This window comes from Polypterus senegalus, chromosome 3 (genome assembly GCF_016835505.1).
Source record: "Polypterus senegalus isolate Bchr_013 chromosome 3, ASM1683550v1, whole genome shotgun sequence".
NCBI lineage: Eukaryota > Metazoa > Chordata > Cladistia > Polypteriformes > Polypteridae > Polypterus > Polypterus senegalus.
This window is the reverse complement of record NC_053156.1, coordinates 31,584,966-31,611,346: the sequence shown is the minus strand read 5'-3', so window position 1 is coordinate 31,611,346 and position 26,381 is coordinate 31,584,966. Positions and strand designations below refer to the sequence as shown.

The following is a 26,381-nucleotide window of genomic DNA, read 5'->3' as shown; positions in this document are numbered from 1 at the left end:
CAGCTGTCGTCATCGCTGCTCTTGTAAAAAGAATGGAGATAAATGTCATCAGCTCAGAGAGGGAGAGGCAAGTTCGTTGTACCACGTGAACGTCACTGAGAGAATAAAACTAATGGAGAGGTGCAAAGGAATTTAACCCTTAAACCGCTTGAACCAGCTATAATCGGTTCCCAGTGCAATTTGCCAGCATGTCGGAGCCAAGTATATTCAGTGACATACATTCATAGAATGCCGCAGCTAGCTATAATCGGTTCCCAGTACAATTTACCATCACACCGGAGCCGAGTATATTCGGCTACATACATTCATTGAACGCCAAAAACCGACTATTGTCATTTCACAGTGCAATGGAGCTGATCAGTCAGTTTTGTACATTCGTTGAGCAGCCAGCTCATGACCATTGCCGCCCCCTGCAGCACTGCAGCATCACTGTCCCTGATTCAGCCGCTGCTCTAGAATGGCCTGCAAGCATCAGCGTTGGCCTCTGTGTGCTTGCGTGCAGCCACTTCAAGTGCAGTTGGCTCGGCGATTTACTGAATTTCTTCAATGGTGTCAGTTTCACCTTGTACATATTATAATAGATTGTTGCATTAGTATTTTTTATAGTTTTCACAGTTCATTAGCAGTGTGTAAAATTATCTGTGATGCTCTTTGCATGAAAAAATGTGTTCCATTAAAATTTCACATTTTCTTGGTGAATTGTAACATTTCCTTAAAAAAATACAGCAAAAAAGTATTTGGTGTCCAGGGGTGCCTTAACCCCCTAAGTATGTGGCAGTTTAAGAGTTAAGGTTTTTTCATAGGCTTCAGGGATTCTAGTGTTAAAGCTGTGACTGCACAGCTTTAGGCATGAATATGCAGTTGGGCTTCACCTTTCAGACTCAACCAAGGTAAGAGATACCATCTCATGGACAAGATGGGATGCTGTAATGACATTGTCTTCTTTTCTCACAGCTCAGAGAAGACATACATGCATACTTAATAAAATGAGCTTCTTCCTAGTCCATCTTGGCGGTGATCTCATCAGACCTGCCTCTACTGTAAAAAATCTTTGTGTCATTTTTGATTCCTCCGTTTCTTATCCACCCACATAAATCACATTAAGAAACTTCTTACTTTCACCTCCGTAACATATCCCGTGTTCACTCTTTCCTGTCCTTTTCTAATGCTGAGAAACTTGTCCATGCTTTTATTACATTCCGCATCAATTATTGTAACTCACTGCTGGCAGGTGCCCCTTCTAATCTTATATCTCACCCATCCTGCTCCATCTTCACTGGCTTCCTGTGTCTTACAGAATCGAAAATAAAATCCTACTAATAACCTACAAAGCCTTAAATAACCTCGCGCCCAACTACATCAGTGACCTTCTCCATCACTATGTGCCTGTCCGCCCACAAAGTCCTCTGATTCTGGAAATCTTGTTGTGCCCCACACTAATCTACACTCCAACAGGGCCTTCAGCTGTATAGCACCCTGACTCTGGAATGACCTACCGAAATTAATCAGATCAGCGGACTCCATGAATTTTTTTAAAAAAAAATCTCAAAACTAATCTGTACAGGAAAGCTTTTAGCTCCGCTTGACTTTACTACCCTTCTGTCAGTTTACCTCTCTGTCAAGATGCTCATGTAATCTGTATGTGTGATAGACCATCAATTATGTTGTCTGTTAGGTTTTTTCTCTGAATTTACTGTCTTAATCTTCTTTATTTATTTATCTGGTTTGTACAATGCTATATACTGCATACCCTGCCATTTTTTCTTATATTCTGTAAGTGCCTTGAGCATGGGAAAGGCACTATATAAATAAAATCTATTATTATTATTATTATTATTATTATTATTATTATCATTATTATATACAGTAAATTACCTTTATGTATCCATATTTATGGATCCAAACTTTTGGCAGTGTTTGTGGACACTTGACCATTATACCTTTGACCTGTTTGACCTTATTGGACCTCCCACTTCATAAACATAGGAGTTACTATGGAGTTTGCCATCAGACTGCCAGATACTGAAGCATGATTCATCACTCCAGAAATTATATTTCCAGTTCTCCAGAGTCCAATAATGGCACACTTTACACCACTCCAGCTAAAACTTCAAACTGCACTCAAAATTCTTAGGTTTGAATTCAACTGCTTGACCACAGGAAACCATTTCATGGATGCTCCTAATGCACAGCTCCTGTGCTGACATTGCTTCCAGTGACAGTTTGGAACTCTGTGGTGAGAAAGGGTGTGTGATTTTTATGTATTATCTGCTTTAGCACTCGGCAATCCTGCTCTATGAGTTTGTGTGGTCTACTACTTCATGGCCAGTGGCAGACCTACATTTTTGGGTCCCTGAAGCTTGACTTGTTCTGGGAGCCCCTTTGTAACAATCAACAGGGTCTGGGTAACCACTGTTATGCTCTTCAATAGGTTGTTCAATGACAGATCACCACAATATTTTTTAAAATTTAACTGACTTAAATAATATTATTAATATTATTATTTTTAAGAAGTCTTTCTCACACAGTAGACACTCCAGATTTTTAAGCAATATAGGTAAGGTTGTTTCTGGGGCCCTGAAGCCTAAGCTTCATTAGTTTCATAATAGATCTTCCCCTGGTCCTGGCTGAACTGTTGCTGCTCTTCAGTACTCTGACTTTACGTAATAGAACTTACACTTGACAAGGCAGATCTAGCAGAGCAGAAATTTCATGTGCTGACTTGTAGCAAGGGTGGCATCAAATGATAGTGCCACGTTTAAAGTTTAAAGGTCCTCAGTATTGCCCATTCTATCATCGATGTTTGGCATTACATTACTTTGTGCTGAGTTTATGTGCCAATTAGCAATGAAACACCTGAACTCAATACTTTGGAGGGGTAGAAACAAACATTTGGCCATGGTGTGTAGATACACATAGTTTTAAATATTGGACAGTATGCAAGAACTTTTAAAAGTAATAAACATAGGGGACTAAGATGCTTATTTGAGAAATTTTCAAAAAACATATTCAACAGGGAGTACACACACACCGTGATGGATACGCCTAACATATAAATTATTAGGGGCTGTGAATAAAGAATGGAGAAGTAAGACAATTTTCAAAATTTAATGAACACAATGAATCAGAATTTAAAAGGATTAGGAGGATACTGCATTGGATAAATTCGGAGGTTAAAAAAAAAGAAACTGCACAGACCATATAATATGTACAATACAATTAGCTGTAAGGCTTACTAGCACAACAATGCTATGGTAAAAAAAAAAGAAAAACATCAAAAAGCAGTTAGACAGGAATATTGTGAAAAAAAACCCCAAAGTATACATTAGGAGATCCAGTATGTTAGTAGAGTAAAAGAATGGTCAAAGAGGAGGTGAACTGTATTAGAAACAGTAAGAGAGAAATAAAACATGCATAAAAGGAATGCAAAATGCTCCCAAATACCAATTTTTCAAAATGTTCATATCTGACGAAGTTATTAGCCTTTGGGAATATTATTATAGAGTATTATTTTGAATATTTAAAAAAAAGAAATGAAATTGTAAACCAGAAAGGAAACTCCAAGTAGACTTGTAGACTAGAATGCTTTAATAATACATGATGCTGATAGAGCAAGTGTTCTTTTTAAAAGATCAACTGAAGGAAGTACAATGATCAGCCATTACTAGGAAAGAGAGCACACCAAAAAGATCATGACAACAGAATATATTTTACATTACCTGTTCCCCAAATGCTTTGAACTTCTTAGTTATATATTGTTATATTTTGGTTTCTAAACCTTTTTTTATGTTTTACTTTTTTATACAAAACTAAGCCTTCTTCTTGATCAAAAATTATGATTCGTTTTTTTGAGACAAAAGCTGGTCACTTTCCTTTACACCATTGTTACATGGCAAGTTTAATGGACGACATGAGAACATTCACACCATCAGTTCTACTTAATTCTCTAATAGCTAAGATGTCCCACTTTCTCATTTTTCTCATTGACATACTTTTAAAAAGTTTCTACTTGAACTCCCTGACATGGGACTTTGTCCTAGATTCCTACAACCCTTGATGAAGTGCTTTTGTAATTCTATCTTCAATGTACTTTATAGAGTTATCTAACTCCATAACACTTCACCTAAGTCTCCATACTTCATATGCTACTTAAGATTCCAAAAACCCTTTAAATGATGAAGTGCTTCTGAAATATTTTCTTCAATGTGCTTTATGGAGTTATCTGCTCCGTAAAACTTCACTTAAGTCCCCATACTTTATATGCTACTTAACTGAAGAAATTATGCTAGATCACAGTGATTACTGAACTTACTTATGCTGTGGTGTTGTTGACTCATCTATATGTATAGATTTAGCATTGGTCATTGTAGAAATAATTGAATTTAGGACAAGTCCAAATATTTTTGTTCAGAAATACTACCTGGTTGTCCACAAACTATTCACTAGGTCTTAGATGAGAATACAAGGATTGAAATCTCTTGTTATTCTTTATTCTTTATTTTTCCTGTATGTAATGTCAGTGGATGGTTACATGGGAATTCCATCTCACCTGCACCTTTTCATTCGTGATTATTACCAGATGCCCTCCTTTGGCCACACAATCATCTTGACTATCCTTCCAATTCATTTGATCAGTCGAGATATAGTAACATGATGTTTGATAAATCAGCCATCCATATGGGCAAAGTGGACACTTATTGTCTATAAGAAGAAAGAATAAAATCCCATCACTTTAATATTAATCCATACAACTGTCCATTATTGAACATGTTTAATTAAATTCATTGGTACAAACCACTACAGCCAGTTTCCGCAGCATCTGAAATAAAACCAGCATATGACATTTTGACAATTTACAGACTCCTGTTAAACTAATACTCAAATCTGAGTATACTTTCTCAGAAAAAGGGAAGGTATGCAATCTCTGCACTGACACTGTGGTAGCTTCACTAACCTTTGTACACAATGCCATACTAATAATGCATTTCAGCTCTGTAATGCAAGAAATTTACAAAAAAAAAAAAAAATACCAGAACTAGATTTCTATGGATAAGATATTGAAACCCTACATACAATGAAGGACTCCTAGAGTGGAAGCAGATCATTTAGAGGATAGGATACATACATAGGATACATGTTTGATTGTGTAGGCCAAAGCAGAGAAGAGTGACATTAAGTGACTGTATCATCTGCTGCATGAACTGCACCAAGCAGAAACAGTTTTAAGTAGGATGGAATCAGAATACAGAATCTAATAGTGATAATGAGCCAGAGTTGATGTGATTCAAGTAAACAATGGCCAAGATGTGAGACAAAATTGCAAACCAAGAAATGTAAGGACAGAGCCAAGTAAAAGATTATGTTTTACATGGCGTAAGCCGCAAGTTGGAAATCAAACTTGAAGGACAGAAAATAATTTGTAGGCAGATAGATTTTTAACATTGACGACACTAGGGTTCTACATTTTGAATTAGTCATAAACTTGGACAGTAAAGGAGTGTTTGATGCTGATATAAATACATTTGAGGTAACTATGTCACTCGTCACACATTCCCAGAGATCCTGTCTAGCATAACCTTGGCAACCCTGAATTACAATGCCTCAAGAAGATGTAATGCAAACTTAAATGTCCACAGAAATATCAAATATAAATCAATAAACAGTGCAGAACATTAAATTACTTGACCTCTAAAATCCACAAAATGCTAGGTCCATTTTTTTGAAGACAATGAAAAGGATATAAAAATATATAAATAAAAAAATAGTCCAGATCATGAAATCTATAGTATAGTGTTTTTCCCCCAGGGAGTAAAGTATCTTCCAGACCCCAAAGAAATCCATGTAGGATCATTAATGGCTTTAATAGAACCCTATGTAGATGGTTTGTGATAGTCCTATGTAAGTAGTTGAATCTAGTTTGTAACAAATACTGCCATGACAGTCTCTGTCTTTTATGATTCTAAAACTGGATTGACTAGATTTAGATGACAACATGCAGCAGTATGCTGGGGCAGTATCAATACAACAGGTGATGCCAACAAACGTAATAAGTTAACTAGGAAAGTCATCTCTATCCTGGACAACAGTCTGAACATTCCAGGGGAAGGAGAAGAAAGAGGGAAGAATTTTGGATGAGTTTTTGGCTACCATAAACAGCACCCTGTTCAATCCTAACCCAACACAGCACTGTAAGAAAATAGCCAAAAAAAAACCAAAAAGTGTTAAAGACTGCTCAGGTTACCCAGAGTGAAATTACGTAAGAGAGAAGTTAGAGAATAAATAAAGAGAAAGTCAGGAGTGAGAATGTGCAGGGAACCAGCAAAACGTTTCCTGGACCTTACAAGGGACCAAAGAAAGACACTAAATTACTGTTACTGTTATTTTATAAAAATATGTACCTTAGAATATTTGTGAATTTGCATAAGAATTTTTATTTGTTGTCTTGCATTTACTTTACATTTACATTAATAATTTGGTAATTAATTTAAGTTGAAAATGTGAAAACAAGTGTTAAACGTCCACAGTTATTTTGTTTCAGGAATGCTGTGTAGGGTGTTACTTGGCCATGCATGCTTTAACTGACTGAAGATAAGCAAAGTAACTGGGTTTAGTGCACATTACACAATGGTACATCTTGCTTCAGCAGTCTTGTTTCTAAAGTCAAACGTGTAAGATTTATAAGTTTTATAAGCAGAAATAATTTGCATGAGACTAATGTGAAAGGTGTATAGACATTTAAGCCAAGTCTCCTTGGGGACATGACAATATCACCCCCAAGTTTAAAGTTAGATTATAAACTGATCAATGAGGGAAGTTAAAACCCAAACATCGGGGATGCACAAACCAGCTTTGAAGAGGATGAAAAATGGTAAGGGTCTAGATGGTGGAAGAATGGAGGTGTTTAGGAGAGATGGCAGTGGAGTTTTTAACCAAATCGTTTAATGCAATCTTGGAAAGTGAGAGGATGCCTGAGGAGTGGAGACGAAGTATACTGGTACTAAAGGAGATTTACAGAGCTTTAATAACTACAGAAGGATAAAATTGATCAGCCACAGCATGAAGTTACAGGAGAGAATAGTGGAAGCTGGATTAAGAAGGGAGATGATGATTACCAAGCAGCAGTATGGTTTCATCCTGGGAAGGAGGACTACAGATGTGATGTTTGCTCTGAGGGTGTTGATGGAGAACAATGGAGAGTGCCAGAAAAAATTGCATTGTGTTGGAATTGGCAGAGAAGTATGTAAGAGTGGTACAGGATATGTATGAGGGAGGTGTGACAGTGGTGAGGACTGCGGTAGGAGTAACGGATGCATTCAAGGTGGCAGCGGTGTTACATCAGGGATCAGCTCTGAGCCCTTTCTTATTTGCAGTGGTGATGGACAGGTTGACAGACGAGATTAGACAGGAGTCCCCATGGACTATGATGTTTGCTGATGACATTGTGATCTGTAGCGACAGACCCTGGAGAGGTGGAGAAATGCTCTAAACAGGAGAGGAATGAAGGTCAGTGGGAACAAGACAGAATACTTGTGTGTAAATGAGAGGGAGGTCAGTGGAATGGTGAGGATGCAAGGAGTAGAGTTGGCGAAGGTGGACGAGTTTAAATACTTGAGATCAACATTGCAGAGTAACAGGAAGTGTGGAAGAGAGGTGAAAAAGAGAGTGCAGGCAGGGTGGAGTGGGTGAAGAAGAGTGATTTTTGACAGATGGGTACCATTAAGAGTGAAAGATCTACAAGATGGTAGTGAGACCAGCTATGCTATAAGGGTTGGACACTGTGGCACTGACAAAAAGACAGGAGACAGAGCTGGAGGTGGCAGAGTTAATGATGTTAAGATTTGCATTGGGTGTGATGAGGATAGACAGGACTAGATATGAGTACATTAGACGGTCAGCTCAAGCTGGACAGTTTGGAGACAAAGCCAGAGAAGCGAGATTGTGTTGGTTTGGACATGTGCAGAGGAAAAATGTTGGGTATATTAGGAGAAGGATGCTAGGGATAGACCTGCAAGGCAAGAGGAAATTTATGGATGAGGTGAGAGAGGACATACAGGTGGTGGGTGAGAAAGAGTAAGATGCAGAGCACAGAAACATATGGAAATAGATGATCCACTGTGGGTACCCCTAATGGGAACAGCCAAAAGATGGAGAAGAGGGAAGAGAAAATGAAAATGTCCTCAGTCACTGTCAAAACTTTGTGAAGCTACAATACAAAAGGTACCATATATTGAATGTATTACTGATATTTGTCTGCTTTGCAGAACACCTCGATGACACAGGTTGTATGGTGTGGACTGTCACACTCTGTTTCCTTTTGTCAATGGCACTAGTTGTTGGGATATGAATAAAATTTATTGAGCCTACTCCGCTGCTTACATTTTGCTCTGTTCTACCGCCTGGAGCTGAGAAGACAGATGATTAAAACAGAGAACAGTACAGTAGAAGTTGAGCATAGCTGCTCTTAAGTATTTAGGTTGTATCTGGGGACACCTGTGTCTTGTTTATGATAAAGCTATTGTGTCCGTAAGTGGAATATTTTTGAAGTGATGGGCTGTACAATCATCACTCATATTTGATGATTAAGTGAATAGGGACAATGATCTGTTAAAGTTTGGGTCACTCCAAAAACGAACTTGGTGAATTCAACTAACCCCACAATGATAAAAATGTCACTACTGTGGATACCTGCCATTTATCATTGGACTACTTTTAATACTGACTTCTACTTTTCAATACTGGGGAAAGATGTCCTAAAGTTCAAATGAAAGTAATTTGTAAAAAGAAAGAGTCAGTGGATTTCTATCGCAGGGCTAGATTTCAATGATTGTACCCAAAAAGAATAACCTCTGCTGGATTACAGTAAAACAGAGAGAAGAGAAAAGGGAATATTTGATGCACTATAGGCATATCAGTAGAAAGAATGAAGGACAAATAAGTAGACACAACAGACTAGAAAGCATGAATTGGTGGGCATTCCCATAATATCTGCAACAATATGCCTAAATCAGTCATACATACATAGAGGGCAATTATGATCCATAACCAGGCCCATAGAAAAACACTTTAAGATAAAGACAGTGTACATATTTGAACTGGACATGTTAATAGTTTGTGGTCTTATATGTTGCATTTTTACAAATTGATTTTTATGAGAGTGGAACATAGATAAGGTTGTGCTGTAAGACTGAAAATAAGAAGCCTGTAGTATACTTTACACAAAGTCACATACAAAATATTGATAGTAACGCCATCACACTACAGTAGTGAACAAACATAATTACACAATGAAAGAAAGTTTGTCCCCCCTTCTTTTTTCCTTTTGTCATATTGAGCTTTTGCTTTTTCATTTCCTCTTATTGGCACTTCACTTGCAATGTATTTTTTTGGTTGTGCTGATGGGTGGGGTGAATCCCACCAAACTAATAACCTAACAGCAGCCTTAACAACATTCCTATCAGTGTTATTTCCCTTAATGAAAACTAAAATTAAATATGTCTTTACCAAAAACATAATAATTTTGATAACTAAAAAAATGTCTGAAGACTAGAATTAAGAGATAAGGAGAAAATAAGAATGAAGCCAAAAGTAGTTTTTGTAATTTAAATTTTCAACAGGAAAATCTTTGAGTATAATGCACGAGTAAGTGTGCAGTTGCCAGTATATTTATTAAAGGTTATTATAACTGCACAGTTGAAATATAAATTTAGAGAAGAGCACTGATTTGTAAATATGTAAAAGAACCCCTCACTGGTTGAGTTGGAGTCTATGGATTTCTTTGGTCATTTATCCATCAGTCAGCTTTCCCTTCTAGAAATGATAGCAAATACCAATGCTTCATCACTCACCAATGACTTATTCTGTTTTTGCATGCTGCTTATAAAGTGAATGATTTGAGATGTTGTTCTAACAAGATGTTCCATATTTTTATTTGCACTATGTATGCTGAAAAACTCATTTAATATTTTCCTCATCTGCTTTCCCTATACGGGTCATGGTACATGAAAAAACTTGCACATGAAAAAGTTAACATCCTCTAATCCTTGGCTACACCTAGAAATTCTGTCCATAAAAATTAAGAAAAGAATCAGTGGTAACAGGAAGCCCTGACAGAGCCCCACACTCACCGGGAATGAATCCCACTTGGTACGACAATGTGAACCAAGTTTTCACTCTGGTTGTACAAGGACTGAATAGCCCACTACAGCAGGCCTGGTACCCATTACTGCCAAAGTATCTCCCAAAAGACACCCTGAAAGATATGGTTCTATGCCTTTTCCAAACCCACAAAACACATGTAGAGTTGATGTGCATTCTCCCATGAACCTTTCAGAGCCCCTGTGAGGGTAAAAAGCTGGTTCAGTTTTCCATGACCAGAGCAGAGTATGTAATGTTGATCCTGAATCCGTGGTTAAACCAACAGCTAGATCATACTTTCCAGAACCATAGAATAGAATAGTTTGATCCCTTTGATGTTGAAACACCCTCCGGTCTCTTTTCTTAAAGGATGAGTACCCCCTCCCCAATTTACTAATCCACAGGCACTGTCTCCAACCTTCACGGAATTTGCCATAATCACTTCAAGGCAGAGTGAAAGGAATTTTCCATGGCCACTCCAACCTTTTTCCTCTTCTGAGTTTTTACTTCCAATACAGCCATCACCACGCATTGTTTGGCCTTTTGGCATCTTTAAACTGCCTCTGAAGATGCTCAAGCAAACCAAGCTAGGGTGGCTTCCTTCTTCGGTCTGATGACTCCCTTTACTGTAGGTGTCCACCACCGGGTTTGGGAATTACCAATGCAACAGTCAATAATGACCTTACAGCCTCAACAATAAAGTCACGGAACATGGCCCATTAAGGTTTGGTGTTCCCAGCCTCCCTCAGAATACAAGAGGTGTTTGCCCGGAGGTGCAAGTTGATGACCTGCAGGGGCTACAGGGACATCTGCCAAATGTTCCCAGCATACCCACACCATATGTTTGAGTCTGCCTCAAGCAAAGGAGTTTAAATATACCAGGATCTTGTTCACTAGTCATTCAAAGAAGAGAATGGAAGATTAATAGGTGGATTGGAGCAGTATCTGCAGTCATGCGGATTTTGTACCAGTCAGTTGTGGTGAAGAGAGACTTGAGTGAAAAGATGGAGCTTTTGAATTCAATCTACGTTCCAACCCTCACCTATGGTCATGAGCTGTGAGTAGTGACCAAAAGAATTAGATCACAAATATAAGCAGCAGAAATGAGCTTCCTTTGTAGGGAGTCTGGGCTAAGCCTTAGGAAATAGGGTGAGAAGTGCAGACATGTGGGAGAAGCCCAAAGTAGAGCCACATCCCCTCTGCATCAAAAAGGGGCCAGTCCAGGTGGTTCGTGCATCTGTTCAAGATGCCTCCTGGAGGCCTATAAGGCGAGATGTTTCGGGCATGACTAAGAAATTATATCATTCAGCTGTAATGGGAATGCATCAGTATCCCACCCAGAAGACCTGAAGGAGGTGATGAGAAAAAAGGAAATCTGCTTGGATTGCTTCCCCTGTGATCCAGACTTAGATAAGAAACAAATGGATGAAAAAACTAAAGGTTTATTGTTAAAAAACTAAAACTAAATAAGAAAAAAAAAGAATGAAAATCTAAATAAAAACTAAAATATAATCAAAAACAAAGTAAGAACTAAATCTAAAATATATCTTAAAACTAGAAAAACATATCCCCACATGGCATAGCTATCCTGTGACAGAGCCACAGAAGGCAGAGTGTGTAAGAGCCAAAGCAAAACTGACTTGCTAAACTGGCATCCCACATAAGATGGCAACCTAGCTGACTGTCTGTGTTGTCTAATGGGCTGACTGGTACTGCTGTCATTTTTCTTGTGAGCATGTGCTGCCTTCTGCCAGCTAAGTCATGAGTTTGTGTGTATGCAGAAACAACTATACAATGTCAAATGTTACTTAGCAGAGACATAGCCAGAAAATTATTTTTGGATGGACATGTTCAAACATGGGTGACCTGGAATATAACTGACCATCCTGCAAGCACAGAGACAGTCCTCCAACAATTTATTATCCAATTCCCTTTCATTATAATTATATAGTAGAAGCAGCAAAACTTTATATTTACATTAAGGTCGGGGTTTAATTGGTGGCATGATTACCCAATAAATACAAGTAATTGAATACATTTAAAAACATATGAGATCTCCTGCATCCTCCACAGAATCTGAGCCCATTGTCATAAAGCCAGCTTTTTAAATGTAGTCATTATTTTCAGGGCACCTTGCTAGCCTGTTATCCACTTTTTTACTTCCTGTCTTGGAAGGCAACTCTCAGTGTGGCCTTTACTCCTCTTCATGTATCTCATCCTCAAACTTCTTATTTTGATCTTGTTACCAAAACCAAACTGACCAATTGGATTATTCTGATAATGGACATAGTGTTTTATTATACAGTTGATGATATGACCCTTTTGATTGTACTATAAATGCATTCACTGCTACTGCAACTGAAAAATAAACACTGTAAAAGTAACAACGAAATACTGTCAAAGAAGGATGACAGTCTGCAATTGCATTACACTTCTGATCTTGTAAGTTACCCTGGATAAAGACTTCAACCGGATGTGTGACATTAGATCTGTTTTTTTAAAGCTAAGCTTTTAACCTAGCACACATGTACTAATAAATTATTTCTAATAGTATTTAATTGTGTATTTATATGAGGTGGCAATCTCTGAGCAGAAATTTGGTTTCTTGCAAGGAAAGAGAACTACAGATGTGATGTTTGCTTTAAGAGTGTTGATGGAGAAGTACAGAGAATGTCAGAAGGAACTGGAATGCATGTATGTAGACTTAGAGAAAGCATATGACAGGGTTGTCTGTAAAGAGTTATGGTACTATATGAGGAAATAGCAGATATGTATGTGAGGTTGCCACAGGATATGTATGAGAACAGTAAGACTATGGTGAGGTGTGCAGTAGGAATGATTGCCTTATTCAAGGTAAGAGCAGGATTACATCAAAGATTGACTCTGTGCCCATTCCTGTTTGCAATGGTGATGGACAGGTTTACAGACGAGATTAGACAGGAGTGTCTGTGGACTATGATGTTTGCTGTTGTGATTTGCAGTGAGAATGGACAGCAGGTTTACATGAACCTGGAGAAGTGGAGATACACACTGGAGAGAAGGGGAATGAAAATCAGTAGGAGTAAGAAAGAGTTAATGAGTGTGAATGAGAGGGAAGATGGTGGATCCTAAAAGGTTCAAGTAAATGTCATTTGTAACTTCTTCTTCTTCCCATTTCTATGTGTGGTCAATGTACTTAATCAACCTTCTCCAAACAGCATCTCCGTGCTGGTCAAGACCTTTTCCTTCCGATCATCTTTCACTTTATCCATCCGTCTCCACTTTGGCCTCTTCCCCAATACTTCCATTCCTATCATTCTTTATCCCACATATTCATTGTTTCTCCTCATCACATATCATACCACTTCAAGCTATTTTCCTGCATTTTCTTAGGTATCTCTCCCACTTTTGAGATACCTCTGTTCGTATCATTTCTTATGCTGCTCTTTTTGGTAACCCTACATATCCATGTCCACACTCTTATTCCTGCCACATCCAACTTCTTTTCATGTATTCCCTTCATAGCCCATGTTTCAGCTACATGAATCATTGCTGATCTTACCAGTCTTAAAAACCTTACCTTTAACCTTCATCTTATTTCTTCGATCACACAATAGTCCTGATAATTAGATTAAAAGTAATTTATAACATAATCCAATAAATTCATATATTAAATCAACCATTATTACCCTGAGTAAGATTTGATGTAATTTACTTTATAGTACAGTAATATAATATAAAAAATGGGAAGCTTGCAGTTGACATTGAACACAATTGATTTTTTACCATCAATTATATTATCTGCTGACATTTTCTATTCTTTTCTTACCAAATAGTGTGCTGTAATTAAATTGAAGAGTCAGGTGCTTTGTTGATAAACGGCTGAAGTTACTCCTCATCTGGTTGAGCTCCTCATTTGCTAAGGAGTAATTTTCTGATAAACTGGCATAGGTCTTTTTCAAATCATGTAATTTTTTTTCAGCTGTGAAATGAGAGAAAAAAAACATAAGAGATCAAGGTCTTGGTATACTATGGTGGGCCTGGTTTCTTAATTAGAACCCAATTTTTTGATGCTAAAGCAATATGGTTTAGGATTAACTTTAGTTGACTGACTTGTTACAATTCAAAACGCTTAATTGCCTGTTTGCACTATGGATCTGACTGCAGGATCACACCATAGGCTGGATGTTTTTAAATAGGGGATCTTTCTTGATACTTCTGTTACACACAAAGGCACTGATAAAACTGATTCATCAAAATTCTTTTAGTTAAATAGTTAATCAAATAGTCAAGGACACAAAATCATTGGAAGAAATGAGAGAAGAATCTTAAACAGAAGGAGAAGATCTATAAAAAACCACTCCAGCACCGTGTTAAGGTATGGCCCAGTTTGAGGGAGAGGAGAAAGACATAGGCCTCAAACAGCCAGGATTCTTCACTAGAGAAAGCACAGAGCCAACATCTGGTGGAACATCTACTCGGGAAGCTAGGGCAGGAGTGAAAACTTGTAGTTGCCGTATTGTAAGTGAACCTTTTCATTTAAAGAAGAGTAGTTTTAAATATTTGTAAAAGCAGCATCAATAATTTTCAGATGCTTCAGTGAAAGTTCTTGTGCAAATGCAAGCAAGGTGTTAATCCACGCAGGTGGTGCAATGGCAGCACTGCTGCTTTGCTGTAAGGAGATTGAAGGTTTGCTTCCTGGGTCCTCCCTGTGTGAAGAGCACTCTGAGTAGTGAGAAAATTGCTATTTAAATGTAAACAATTATTATTATATGTTTCCAGATCTAGGATGGGGGAAGTTTGCAGTCTGAAGGAAATGGAGTGATACAGACTTTGACTATCTCAAAATAAAGTTATTGAACTGTTAACAGAGGACTCATATACAATCTATGCTATAATTTCATTAATATAAATAATTGGAAATTACATCCTGAATACAAAAGGGCAAATGTCATTACAAAGCTCAACACATATACTGTAAGGTTGTACAGCCAAATCTGGGTTTGGACCTCATCATCTCTGTCTAAAACCTGACACACCATGTGTCATTCCCAGCATCTATACCAACAGACTAATATCATAAAAATGTATGATGTGATGAAAATGAGTACTAAACTAATTGAGCCAGGATATGAAAGATCTGAAGAAACATTAAAACTAGATTTTAGGAAAGCTGAATGAAATGTTAGAGAAAATGGAGGATAACATAGAGAACACAGTAACATAGAGAAAACAGTAAAGAAACATGAGAATAAAATGAAAGGTTTGGAGTTGATATTGAGGATGGGAAGCATATGTTAACAACCCACATGAAACAACCAGAACAGACACAGTGACTGCCACAAGTAAAAACATTCAGTAACAAATTTGATGAATCTCTATATTTATCTAAAAAGAAAGACACCTGAACTGTGGGCCTACTAAAAACACTAGAAATTAACAATCCAGTGAAATGCGCTTTAAAGCAGATGCTGAAATTGTAAATGTTTAGTTTTAACCCAGCAAATGATATCCATTGATCTTCATAATTAGATGTGAAAACTATCAAGTAAAGAAAAATGGTAATCTGCATCAGATAAAAGAAGGAAATTCAGACTGAAAACAGTTGGATTCATATATTTGTGGAGATCTTTACTTCTAACACTATAAGGCAAACTGAATTTTACAGCACCAAACAGCACTTGTGATATCAGATACAGTCTACAGTTGTATTTAGACTCAAAGTAACTGTTGACGGTTTAAACATCTCCATTGAAAGCTGAAGAACAGTTAACAAGTATTCCTGCAATTGTCAAAACATTAATAGGACATACTGACGACGATTATAAAGAAGCTGTTTAAAGTCAAAGTTCAACAATTAAGTTAGGGGGAAAACAAAGAAAGATGTCAACAATGGGAGAAAGTTTGGACAAAACTTATATGGCTGCAATATGTATTGTGACTAACAGTAACTTGTTGTATTAGCATATGATAGTGGAAGTATTGATCTCCCTGTGTTGTTTTTTAATAAAAATAATAAAATTCACAGCACAATCAGAATATACAGTATATACCATATTAAATATATAATATACAAACACAATTAGTATATATCAGTAGAAATAGAGAGCATACAATACTAATACAAATTTATTTTTGGTCTGATGATAATAATTAGAAGAAGAAGAAGAAGAAGAAGAAAAAAAAAACATATGCACAATCTAGAATATTCTGCATATTCTGAATTGTTTAGGGAAGTGAGTGATAAGACAGCAAGTTTAATAATTCTTGTGCCTTTTTCAACCATAGCCTTACTGGCTATGAAAAAAATAAGGATAACATTTAAATTTCCAATATCTTTCTCCTTTCATCTCATACTCAACCACTATAAGAGTTATGCATCATGAGTAACATTTTTGAGAAGGAGGAGACAGTATACATTTTTCAAAACAGTATAGATTATTCAAAATATTTCGTAAGACAATATGTAAAAGGCATCAAAAATTACATTAAGAGAGAAAAAAAAAAAGTGTTCTTACATCTCACTTTCTTAAAGGCTGAGATAATATAAAAGTTATAAAAGTCAAATTTTCATTCTAAGTATGATACAAATTTGTAGTGTTGGAGTGTGAAGGCAGATATATTATGTCATGGTTTTAGAGGACCTACATTAATCTACTTTAATTCTGCCTAACAAATACGCACCAAATACAGATGACAGGATTTTAATTGTGTGTTAAATGCGATATTAAATAGTCCTAATACAACATAAGATACTGCAGCACCAATTACATAGTTTCTTGGATATCATAATCTTTCTGACCCATGAAGGTTTTGTACCCAAACTCGAGGGAATATAATTTCTTCTTGTCATTACATCGTAGTTACTTTAGAATCAAATACATTTTTATTGATAATAATTTACTACACTCTATTAAATCTTGCAAATTTGATGCCACTGTCATTTCTGATTATGCTCCTCTTATTTTGGAGGTCCGTTTGGACTGTTGACTTACTGTAATTTGTTCAATGCAGTTGTGTTTTGTTATAATGTTTGGTTTCCAAAATAGGGAAAAAACTGTCTGCTATAATTGAGTCTCACATTTTAAAGTCCTTCATGAGCTCTGATTATAATCATGCTAACCCAACTGAGTCCATTTTGATATAGAGGCCTCCTGACTATTATATCCTCTTGAGGACCTTTAAAGACATATTTACAGCTTCATTATAATTATAGTTTCAGGTTATAGTAAGAGCCTAATGTACCTTTACTATACACAGATTGGGGGTCTTTTTCAAATGCTGAAAACGTTTTGAAAGAAAGAAAAATGTGACAACAATCTCAGAGCCCAAAAAAGTTTAGAACTGCCTCCATTTTAAAACATCAAATGGTTCACTCTCATTATGTGGCACTTACCGTGTATGAAAAACATTCCAAAGGCAATCAGCAACACTATCAGCAACAGAGTAAGAGAAGATACCACCCAACAGCAAGAGCGAGCAGACAGACCACAGAAGTCTGCAAAAAGAAAAGAACAAAAGACATCACATGAGCTACAAACTGCAGGGCTGCATGTCATTCATCCGTTAAATGAGACGAGTTGTTGTACCAAGAAATTAATTAATTTTGTTTAAGAAACACCCCTCATTTTTTTGCATATGACACATTTCCATGGTTTAACACTATCCCAGGTTGCTTTATAAAAACACGGCTATAAAAGAATTGTTTGAATATAAATTTTTACACTTTGAATGGCAAGTAGTGTGCATCAGTAAGGGTCCCCTAAATTCAGTTGTATGGATTGAACTGCTAATCATATGCATTGCAGTTTAAGACTTTTGCCCATAGGCCATCTTTTTTATGGCATCATTCTCTATTAACACCAGCCTTAGATCTTAAAGGGATATTACACCCAAAAATAATATTTTTTATCTTACTTCCTCCATGTGTAATGACTGAGAAAAATGCATAATATCATGTTTTCAGGAAAATGGAGATAAACTTCCTAAAAAAATGTGAGCCTATGGAGATCAACAAAACATCCATGAAAAAGCTAACATTAACTTGTGCTGCATAATCTACAGGTCACGACATCCAGTCGTATACTGACAACATGTAAAATTCACACATTGTTGTGAAAATATTCTTGAAAAATGCCTCTGAAAAATTAAAGTAGTTCACAAACAGGAAGTCCATTCACATGGGATTGCACTTTGAACTGAAGACTGCATTTTTTGACGAATGAATGAGGAGAAGAAGCAGCTCTTCAATGAAAGGCAGTTGTAATGGAGAGCCCAATCAAACCCAAAACTGAGGACATTTAATTGTGATTTAGGTCAGGGAGACAGTCATACAGACCCTAGTACAACTTTTCAGCACAACTTGCTATAACATTACTGCCAAAGAAAGACAGGGTTTAACAATGTGTGGGATGCTCCAGAGGTGTTCCAGTTGAAGCAACATTGTGCAAAAAATGGAAAACTTTAGCAAATTTTTTTTTAAGTAGTTTATTTAAGCATATTTTAGTAAAATGTGTGTGTTTGGGATGTTGAGGGCAAACAAGTGAATGAATTGACATTCATTTTCTTGAAATCTGCCAAAGAGGTTTTGGTATCGAATTTACTCGGTTCACTCGTGACATTGTTCATTGAATAATTTCTTGAACATTTGTCATGTGGCTGGCTTAGGCACACTTTTTTTTCCCAGTGCCCCATGATGCTTTAATGTGTGACTGTAGCAGCCAAAGCTGGATGGGACAGCAATCAAGTATATATAATGCTGATCCTAGTAATGTGCAGTAGGGCATATTTAACCAAGTATAGTGGACAAAATTCCTCTTCTGGCATAGATTTAATAAGGACTGTTTTACCATGAGCTAAAAATTAAACACAAATGTGTTGTCTTCTTGTTTTAAAGTTAATGTCTTTCATATGGAGTTGTATGTGACTGTATGTAATATGTCAGCCTGCCTTTCTAATAGTATAAGTCAGAGTGCTATGCTTTTGATGCAAACAAGAAGGAGTAAAGAATCCATGCGTATATATTATGTTTATTTGTTAGCAGCGTCAGGTGAACAAAAAACTTTACTTTTCAGTTTGAGAGAGGTGAGTACCTGTTGTGGAATCTGTGGGGATAAGCCTCAATGAATTCAAGCTTTCTGTTCCTGTTTCCACAGTCTGCAAGAAATTTAACCATTCAGATAATTAATTGTGCTCATTTTATCTCAGGTAGGCATGGTGGAAGAGTGATTAGCACTATTGCTTCACGACTCAGGTCGCATTTTTGGCCATAATAATCGATCCAGCATTGTTGACAGATGCTTTTGTAGCCATCAGGGACATCATAAAACACTCAAAACTAGTTCATTTTCTCGTTCTCCATTGCTTTTAATGCATTTCTCTGTGTTTGGATAAGTTCTGTAACATTTCTAATATTTCGCCAACCTCAGGGCAAAGCAAGTTCAGTTGTGTTCGCTCATCACTACTTTGGATAATGCAGCATGAATAACATGAGATTTTTTTTATTGGATGCTTTGTTTTCTGTTTTACAGTGTCATTCACCATAGATGTCTGTTCAATCAGAAATATTATTTCCGTTCTCCATTTTCTTGGCCATTACCACAAACTAAGTAATAAATAAAATAAAAAAAGATAAGGAGTAAGAAAGATGAAATTTACATGCTTGGGTCAGAAAGTTGCACAGGTTCATTCAGGTTTTCAAGAGACAGAAACCTTATTCAAATACAGGCGGAAGAAACACAAGTCTCGTATATATATATATCTTATATATCTTATATATATATAAGATATATATATATATCTTATTTATATATATATATATATATATATATATATATATATATATATATATATATATATATATATATATATATATATATATATATATATATATAAATATAACATTTTTGAGTGAAGTACTTCTTTAAAGCTGCTACAATAGCAAATGGAAAATCAAAAATAAAGTACCCTATAAAAACATTAAAGCACATAAGTTTACAAAAGTTTGGTGAACTGATTTACATTTCAGTAAACATCAAAGAAGATTTTAAAAATCAATGGTCATTTATAAAGCACTAACTGTAGAAAATCTTTCATTAAAAAACTTTTAATCTCTACTTCCCTTCTAAAAGTCAGATGACTATCTAAATACACATGTCTACTATCCTAGAGTGTTCAGCAGAAATTTAAGAAACCTTGAAGGTTTTTTTGGTAATGGTTTATGAAGCATTTCAACAGGAGGTCTGAAGCATAGTGGACTGACTCATTACTACCATATTCAGTTTGTAGAAATGATTGAATAAGCCACTTGACTGTTGGGTAACATAGCAGAATGTATTGAGTACAAATTACAAGAGAGACTTTAGTACGTTGCATTTGTGATGTCTTATTTGGTGTGCAGACTGGTCTTAGTGTTACAGAAAAACTCCTTTAGAATCTGCTAAAGAGACTTAAGTTATAATAAATAGGAAGTAAAACTGCGTAGCTGCACTGGAAATGCTGAACAAGCAATCACTCCTGTGTCAACAATTCCCAGGGTCCTGGGAACTGCTTTTTAAAGTTAAAATGGTTTGCTTGTCTAACAAAAGTCACACCCTTGAAGGAAATAACATTCACAGAGTTCATCTGAACGAGTCATAATTTAAATGCATTAATATGCACAGTTGGCAAAAACTGGCTCTGTGTTATTTTGTATAAAATATTCCAAGAGGAAATATCCAAAAATTGATCCCAACTGGATCCTGGAAATTACTTTGTCCAGTTATGTTTAGCAGAGGTGACAAGCTAAGACCTTGAAGGACCCAGGAGGCTGCAGGTTTTCATTCCAGCCATTTTTTAAACTTAGTAACGATTTACTGCTGCTATTTGAACAGACTTATTTACCTTCATTTTAATCAAGACTTTTAAAGAATCAGAATCCTTTTTTTTCATTACCCAAAAACTAAACAATCATCAAAGTTAAAGTAAGCCAATAGATGACCCGCTAATTCCACAGGTCTCAAATTTCATGGAAAGCCCCTTTTTGAAGCCAATTCTTGCTGTTAACTAAATTTGTTATTTATTTCTACAGTTGTTAGCATTCTCATTTTGTTGCACCACACATTTCCAAAAGTACTTTTTTTTTTCTTTTTGTCTGAGAGCACAATTCAGATCTTCTGTGGACAAGAGCAGAACAGTGTTTCTCAGAACTTCAGTTTTTTTTCTTTCAAATATTTTATTGAAATATTGTATATTGTAAAGTGACTAGAATTGGGTCTAATTATTGTGTAGATAAACAGGTGTAGTTCTTAAAATATGGCTGGTGAACAAAACAATTTAAGGATTCTAAAGCTTAAAATGCAAGTTAAGTAAAGTCAAGGCATTGAAGTCTGAGCCTTTAGCAGATGTAATTGATTGGGAGGAAAACCTGCAGCCCACAGAGGTCCTCCAGATTCAAGAGTTTGACACCCCTGAATTATTAACATGTACAGTGTCTTCAGAAAATGTTCAGGCTTGTACTAAAATTATTATTATTTTTTTGCTTCATCAAGCAACATTCAATACACCAGAATGACAAAGCAAAAATGGGGATTTTAGACATTTTTGCAACTTTATTAAAAATAAAAAAACTACAACGTCGCATTGACACAAATATTCAGACCACTTACTCATTCCTTAATTATGGCAGTGAATCAAACCTGCAGTTTTCTTGTCTGGCACAACACACCTAGATTTGGGAATTTTTTGCCATTCCTCTCTGCAGATCCTCTTTATCTCTGTTAGAATGGCTGGCGACTGTTGGTGGATGGTCATTTTCACGTCTTTCTAGAGATGTTATATTGGGTTCAAGTCAGGGCTCTGGCTGTGCCACTCAAGGACATTCACAGAACTAACCCTAAACCACTCCTGTTTTGTCTTTGCTTTCTGCTTAGGGTCAGTGTCCTGTTGGAAGGTGAACCATTACCCCAGTCTGAGGTTCAAAGCTTTCTGTAACAGGTTTTTATTAAAGATATCTGTACTTTGTTTCTGTTCAGCTTTACAACAACCTTTACTAGTGTCCCAGTCCCTTCCACTGAAAAACAACCTCACAGTATGATACTGCCACCAACATGTTTCACCACAGGTGATGAGCAGTGCCTGGTTTCCTCCAGACATGACGCTTATCAGTTTTGGCTAAACAAAAAATATTTAATTATAGCTCCTACTTAATTTAGCTTACCTTTCTCTGTTGTAAGAGGCAGTGGTCTCCAGCTGTTAGATTTATATCAAGGTAACTGGGGCACACTTGTTTTAAGGAACAGAATAAAACCATTTATTGCTAAACACGAGGATTACAGAAAAAAGTTAACTGCAAATATTTAACATATAAGACAGGGCACAAGACAAACTAGTTATACAAACATTAAACATAGAAAAGGTTGACCGTTTACAGGTTCTAATTTATCTTGGCACAGATAAACAGTGTTATGATACTAAGTCTTTAAAAATGATGTCCAACGTTGGGTGGAGTTGCTAGTTTTGTTGCTTCTCTGGGTTCAAAAGGAGGATTTTTCCTTCAATGAAGTGCACTCTTTCTTTTTGTGGCATGGTATTCTGTGCCTTTCTCACTTATGCATTTGGCTGTGTGGTCTGCAACTCCATAAGGAAAAGCATTACTCATTTTGGAACAAGAGTTTAAATGCTGAAGTGCCCTTCTTGAAGTAATGGCAGTTTCTTAGTCCGACTGACTTATTGTTTGTCTTGGATATCAGCTTTCAGGTCTGGAAATTGAAGAGGCAATTGGTTTTCAGCTACCCAAAGAGGGAGTGGCTTATCAGCTTTCTGTTTTCTGAAGATTTTAAGTCATTTTGCAGAGTATGTTCAGCAGTGACCCTGGGGCAAGAGTGCTCCAAAGAATCCTCAGAATTCCCTCAGAATCTTCAGATGGGATGGGTGTAACTGGTTTATGAAGGAAGGTGGAACCTCTTCTGATTGGATTAAAGTCACTTTCAGTTACAAAATCAATGCCTTTTTATAGGTAAGTTGTTCTATTCATCAGAGCCAGTCATTGATTTACTGCTCTTTCCTATTGCTTGAGATCATTTTGTGCCTTCTGGCAGAGAGGCCACTGCAAAGATGTCAATTCAACTTTGATTTATACTTTTGTTATTACATGAAGTCCAGGCAGATCCTGGTACAAGCTGGAGTTCAGTCACTTAATTAGGAATGTAAATGATGGTTTTGCACAGCAGGATGTGTGTTAAATCTGCTGCTTTAACAGGCCTGGTGTGCCACTAAAGACTAGCAGAATGGGCAATGCCCACTTTGCTCTACAGGTGCCTTTTTGTAAACTTCAAGCAGGCACTCATGTATCATTTGATGACTCTGTCATACAGCCCCGATTAGTGGTGTGTTGCTGGGGTGGTTTTCCTTGTGGTTTCTCCCACCTCCACACAGGATGTCTGGAGCTCATCTGTAGTGATCATTGGATTCTTACCAAGGTCCTTCTCCCTGATTGCTCAGTTTGGCTGAGCTGTCAATGTTAGGGGATTGTTCCAATTTCATTTATATTCCTTTTTAAGAATTATTGAGGCCACTGTGATCTTGGGAACCTTCCCCAAATCTGTGCCTCCGCACAGTACTGTCTCTAAGCTATGCAGGCACTTCCATCGACCTTGTGACTTGGCGTTTGCTCAACTATGAGAACTTATGTATATGTCCTGTCAATTATATTGACTGCAGGTGGACTCCAAGCATGGTATAGAAACATCTCGATGATGACCAATTTAATGGAATGCACCTGAGCCAAATTTCAAGTGTCAGAGCAAAGGGTCAGAATACTTGGGCCAATGTGATATTTCACAGAGACAATCCACCCTCAGCTGGGCAAAAATTTCCATCATACTTCCAGACCCGCAGGGCATGCACATCAGGAGAGAGGTGGCTGTGCCATGAATGCCACTGGCCAGGTCACGTATGAAATAGATGCTCTTTTGGAACCAGGGTAGACACTAGGAGGCAGAAACAGCACTGCATCTCCCTGTCGATCTCTTGTTTGTGTTTTCCAGAACAAAAACATGGACCAGCCTCGCAGGACAGGACATTTCACTCCACAGTACTCAACTGAGGGAGGGGCAATGTAAGGGATGACTGGCAGCCCAACCCAGCCAGATGCCCATGAAATTGACGGATGGGGGAAGGCAGCTTCTTTAGGGCACTGCCTCCTCCAGAACACTAGATGGCAGTGGTGCCCCAGATTCTCACAGGGACCCATGGGACTTGCCGTTCTATATCTCAGCCCTTTTGGGTATTGTGGGTGTCACCAGGGGATGCTGTGAAAATGGAGTTTTCACCTCACCTTGAAGTACTTGCAGATTATGTTGAGGGAAGAGCAGAAGGGCTTCTGGCTTGGCCAATGTTAAAGGACTTGCTGGCCTCACAGGGATGAGCCAGAGTTGGGAGTTGGAGGACAAAGCTTGCAGGGAGGAGCAAAGGAGGCAAAGATCAGAAAAGAACAAAAGAAGAGTCATTGTATTGTATTTGTGACTGTGGTGGTGGGAAACACTTTGTGAAGAGTTTTCCTCACAATAAAAAGGCTCTTTTGTCTTTTAACTTGTGCCCTGTGTCTGTTGTGTTGGATTTGAGGGGGCTGGAATGCCCCCTAGTGTCCACAATCCGGAAGAAAATCTACTTGGTGTACCATGGTTTAAGTCATCAATGCACTTTTCCATCTCATGAATTGCTTTGTAAAATAATTCTGTATGGCTTTCAATGGAGAAAATAAAGACTGATTAAATATCATTGCTCTGTTTTTCATTTTGTAATCTCATATAGTTCCTCCATATTGCATGAGTGTAACAAGCACACTAGCTAGACAGATGAAATTACTAATGAAGATGGTATAGTAAATACTCTCTAGATCATACATACACTTTTAATCTCACTTATTCTAATTTTGGGTTGTGGGCATCTAAACCCAATCAAGCTAACACTTTCATGCAGTGCACTGTCACATTTGATCACATTAAGTGCCACCAATTAACCCAATTAGTATGTCTTTGGGATTTAGTAGGAAAAACAGATTATTTGGGTACAAACACATAAGATAACAGCTAGAATAAGCAATATCACACATAGAGTCACCAGACCAGAGCTGTGAGAAAGCATTGCTACCCACTGTACCACTGTGCTGCCCAAGCTTTACAAAAGTTTAAATTAATTTGGGATGTTAATTAATTGAAAGTAAAAATATAACTGTTCAATTCAAAAAGAGCAAAGATTTGGGGTTACAGAGTAAAAGTTGCCTACCTGCCTCTCTGTTATCCCATTGCCTTTGTTTTCTTTCTTCTAGTGAAGAGCTGCTCTCATTTGTTGTAATTTTGGTTTGGTTGGCAGTAACAGGAGGACAAACACTTGAGTCCCCAAAATTCATATAAATATTTTCTACCTCTTTCTGTGAGCTGCTGCATGATTTTAATGTGCTTTCCTGTTTCTTGGAAGACAACAAAGTAGATGGAGAATGGAAAATGTCATCATTCGTGTAGATGTCGTCCATTGCTGCAGAAGTCTTGAGTGCTTTTATGAGGAAGTGAATGTTTTTATAGTGCTAAAAAAATTTTGTCTCTGTGGTCTTTAATACTGAAAATTGGGGGGTAAAGTGTTGTATTTAACAGGCAATATTTTTGTCTATTTTATTTTTACATTGTGAAAAAGAAGTCTTAGAAAAAAGCACATTAAAATGTAGGAAAAATAAATCTTCTTTCATTTTATTCATTCAACCTTACAGACTAAAACCTCATTTTATAGTGTACACCATCTCAGATCCCACTACAAATCACCCTTTTAGGCTTTTAAAAACATGAATATTTCTCTAGTCTAAAATGTCTTCATTTTCATTTATAGATACTCAGAGTTCATACAAGTATTCTATCTATCTATCTATCTATCTATCTATCTATCTATCTATCTATCTATCTATCTATCTATCTATCTATCTATCTATCTATCTATCTATCTATCTATCTGTTAATAAAGCAGGGAACTGAAAAGCAGTACACTGCTGTTAATCTCACTGCTACTTTAGCTATAAATCTAAAATGATTAATAGAATTTTTTTTTACTCCTCCACTTATTGTTTCTCCACTTATAAGAAGACCACACCACCTGTCTGCAGTGGTGATCCCTCGCTTTCAGATGTTCTAAATAATTTCAATGCATGGTTAGGTACCATAAACAACATACCTGCCAGGATGTCCATTCATCTTCAGTAAGAAGTTACTGTGCTTGAGAAGAACTTTGCAGAATGTAAACCC

At 36.9% G+C, this 26,381-nt stretch overlaps 1 protein-coding gene across 1 annotated transcript in view; it reads right to left on the bottom strand.

Moving 5' to 3' along the window:
• Positions 1 to 25,644, bottom strand: part of LOC120526757 (C-type lectin domain family 4 member E-like) — a 29,130-nt gene extending 3,486 nt beyond the window's left edge. The window contains exons 1-4 of the mRNA XM_039749907.1: positions 25,378 to 25,644; positions 17,510 to 17,611; positions 13,943 to 14,095; positions 4,550 to 4,701 (exon numbers count right to left, since the gene is read on the bottom strand). Coding sequence (XP_039605841.1) covers positions 4,550 to 4,701; positions 13,943 to 14,095; positions 17,510 to 17,611; positions 25,378 to 25,624 — 654 coding nt within the window. The 5' untranslated portion in view covers positions 25,625 to 25,644. The remainder of the gene's footprint in view (positions 1 to 4,549; positions 4,702 to 13,942; positions 14,096 to 17,509; positions 17,612 to 25,377) is intronic.
• Positions 25,645 to 26,381: the final 737 nt, after the last annotated feature.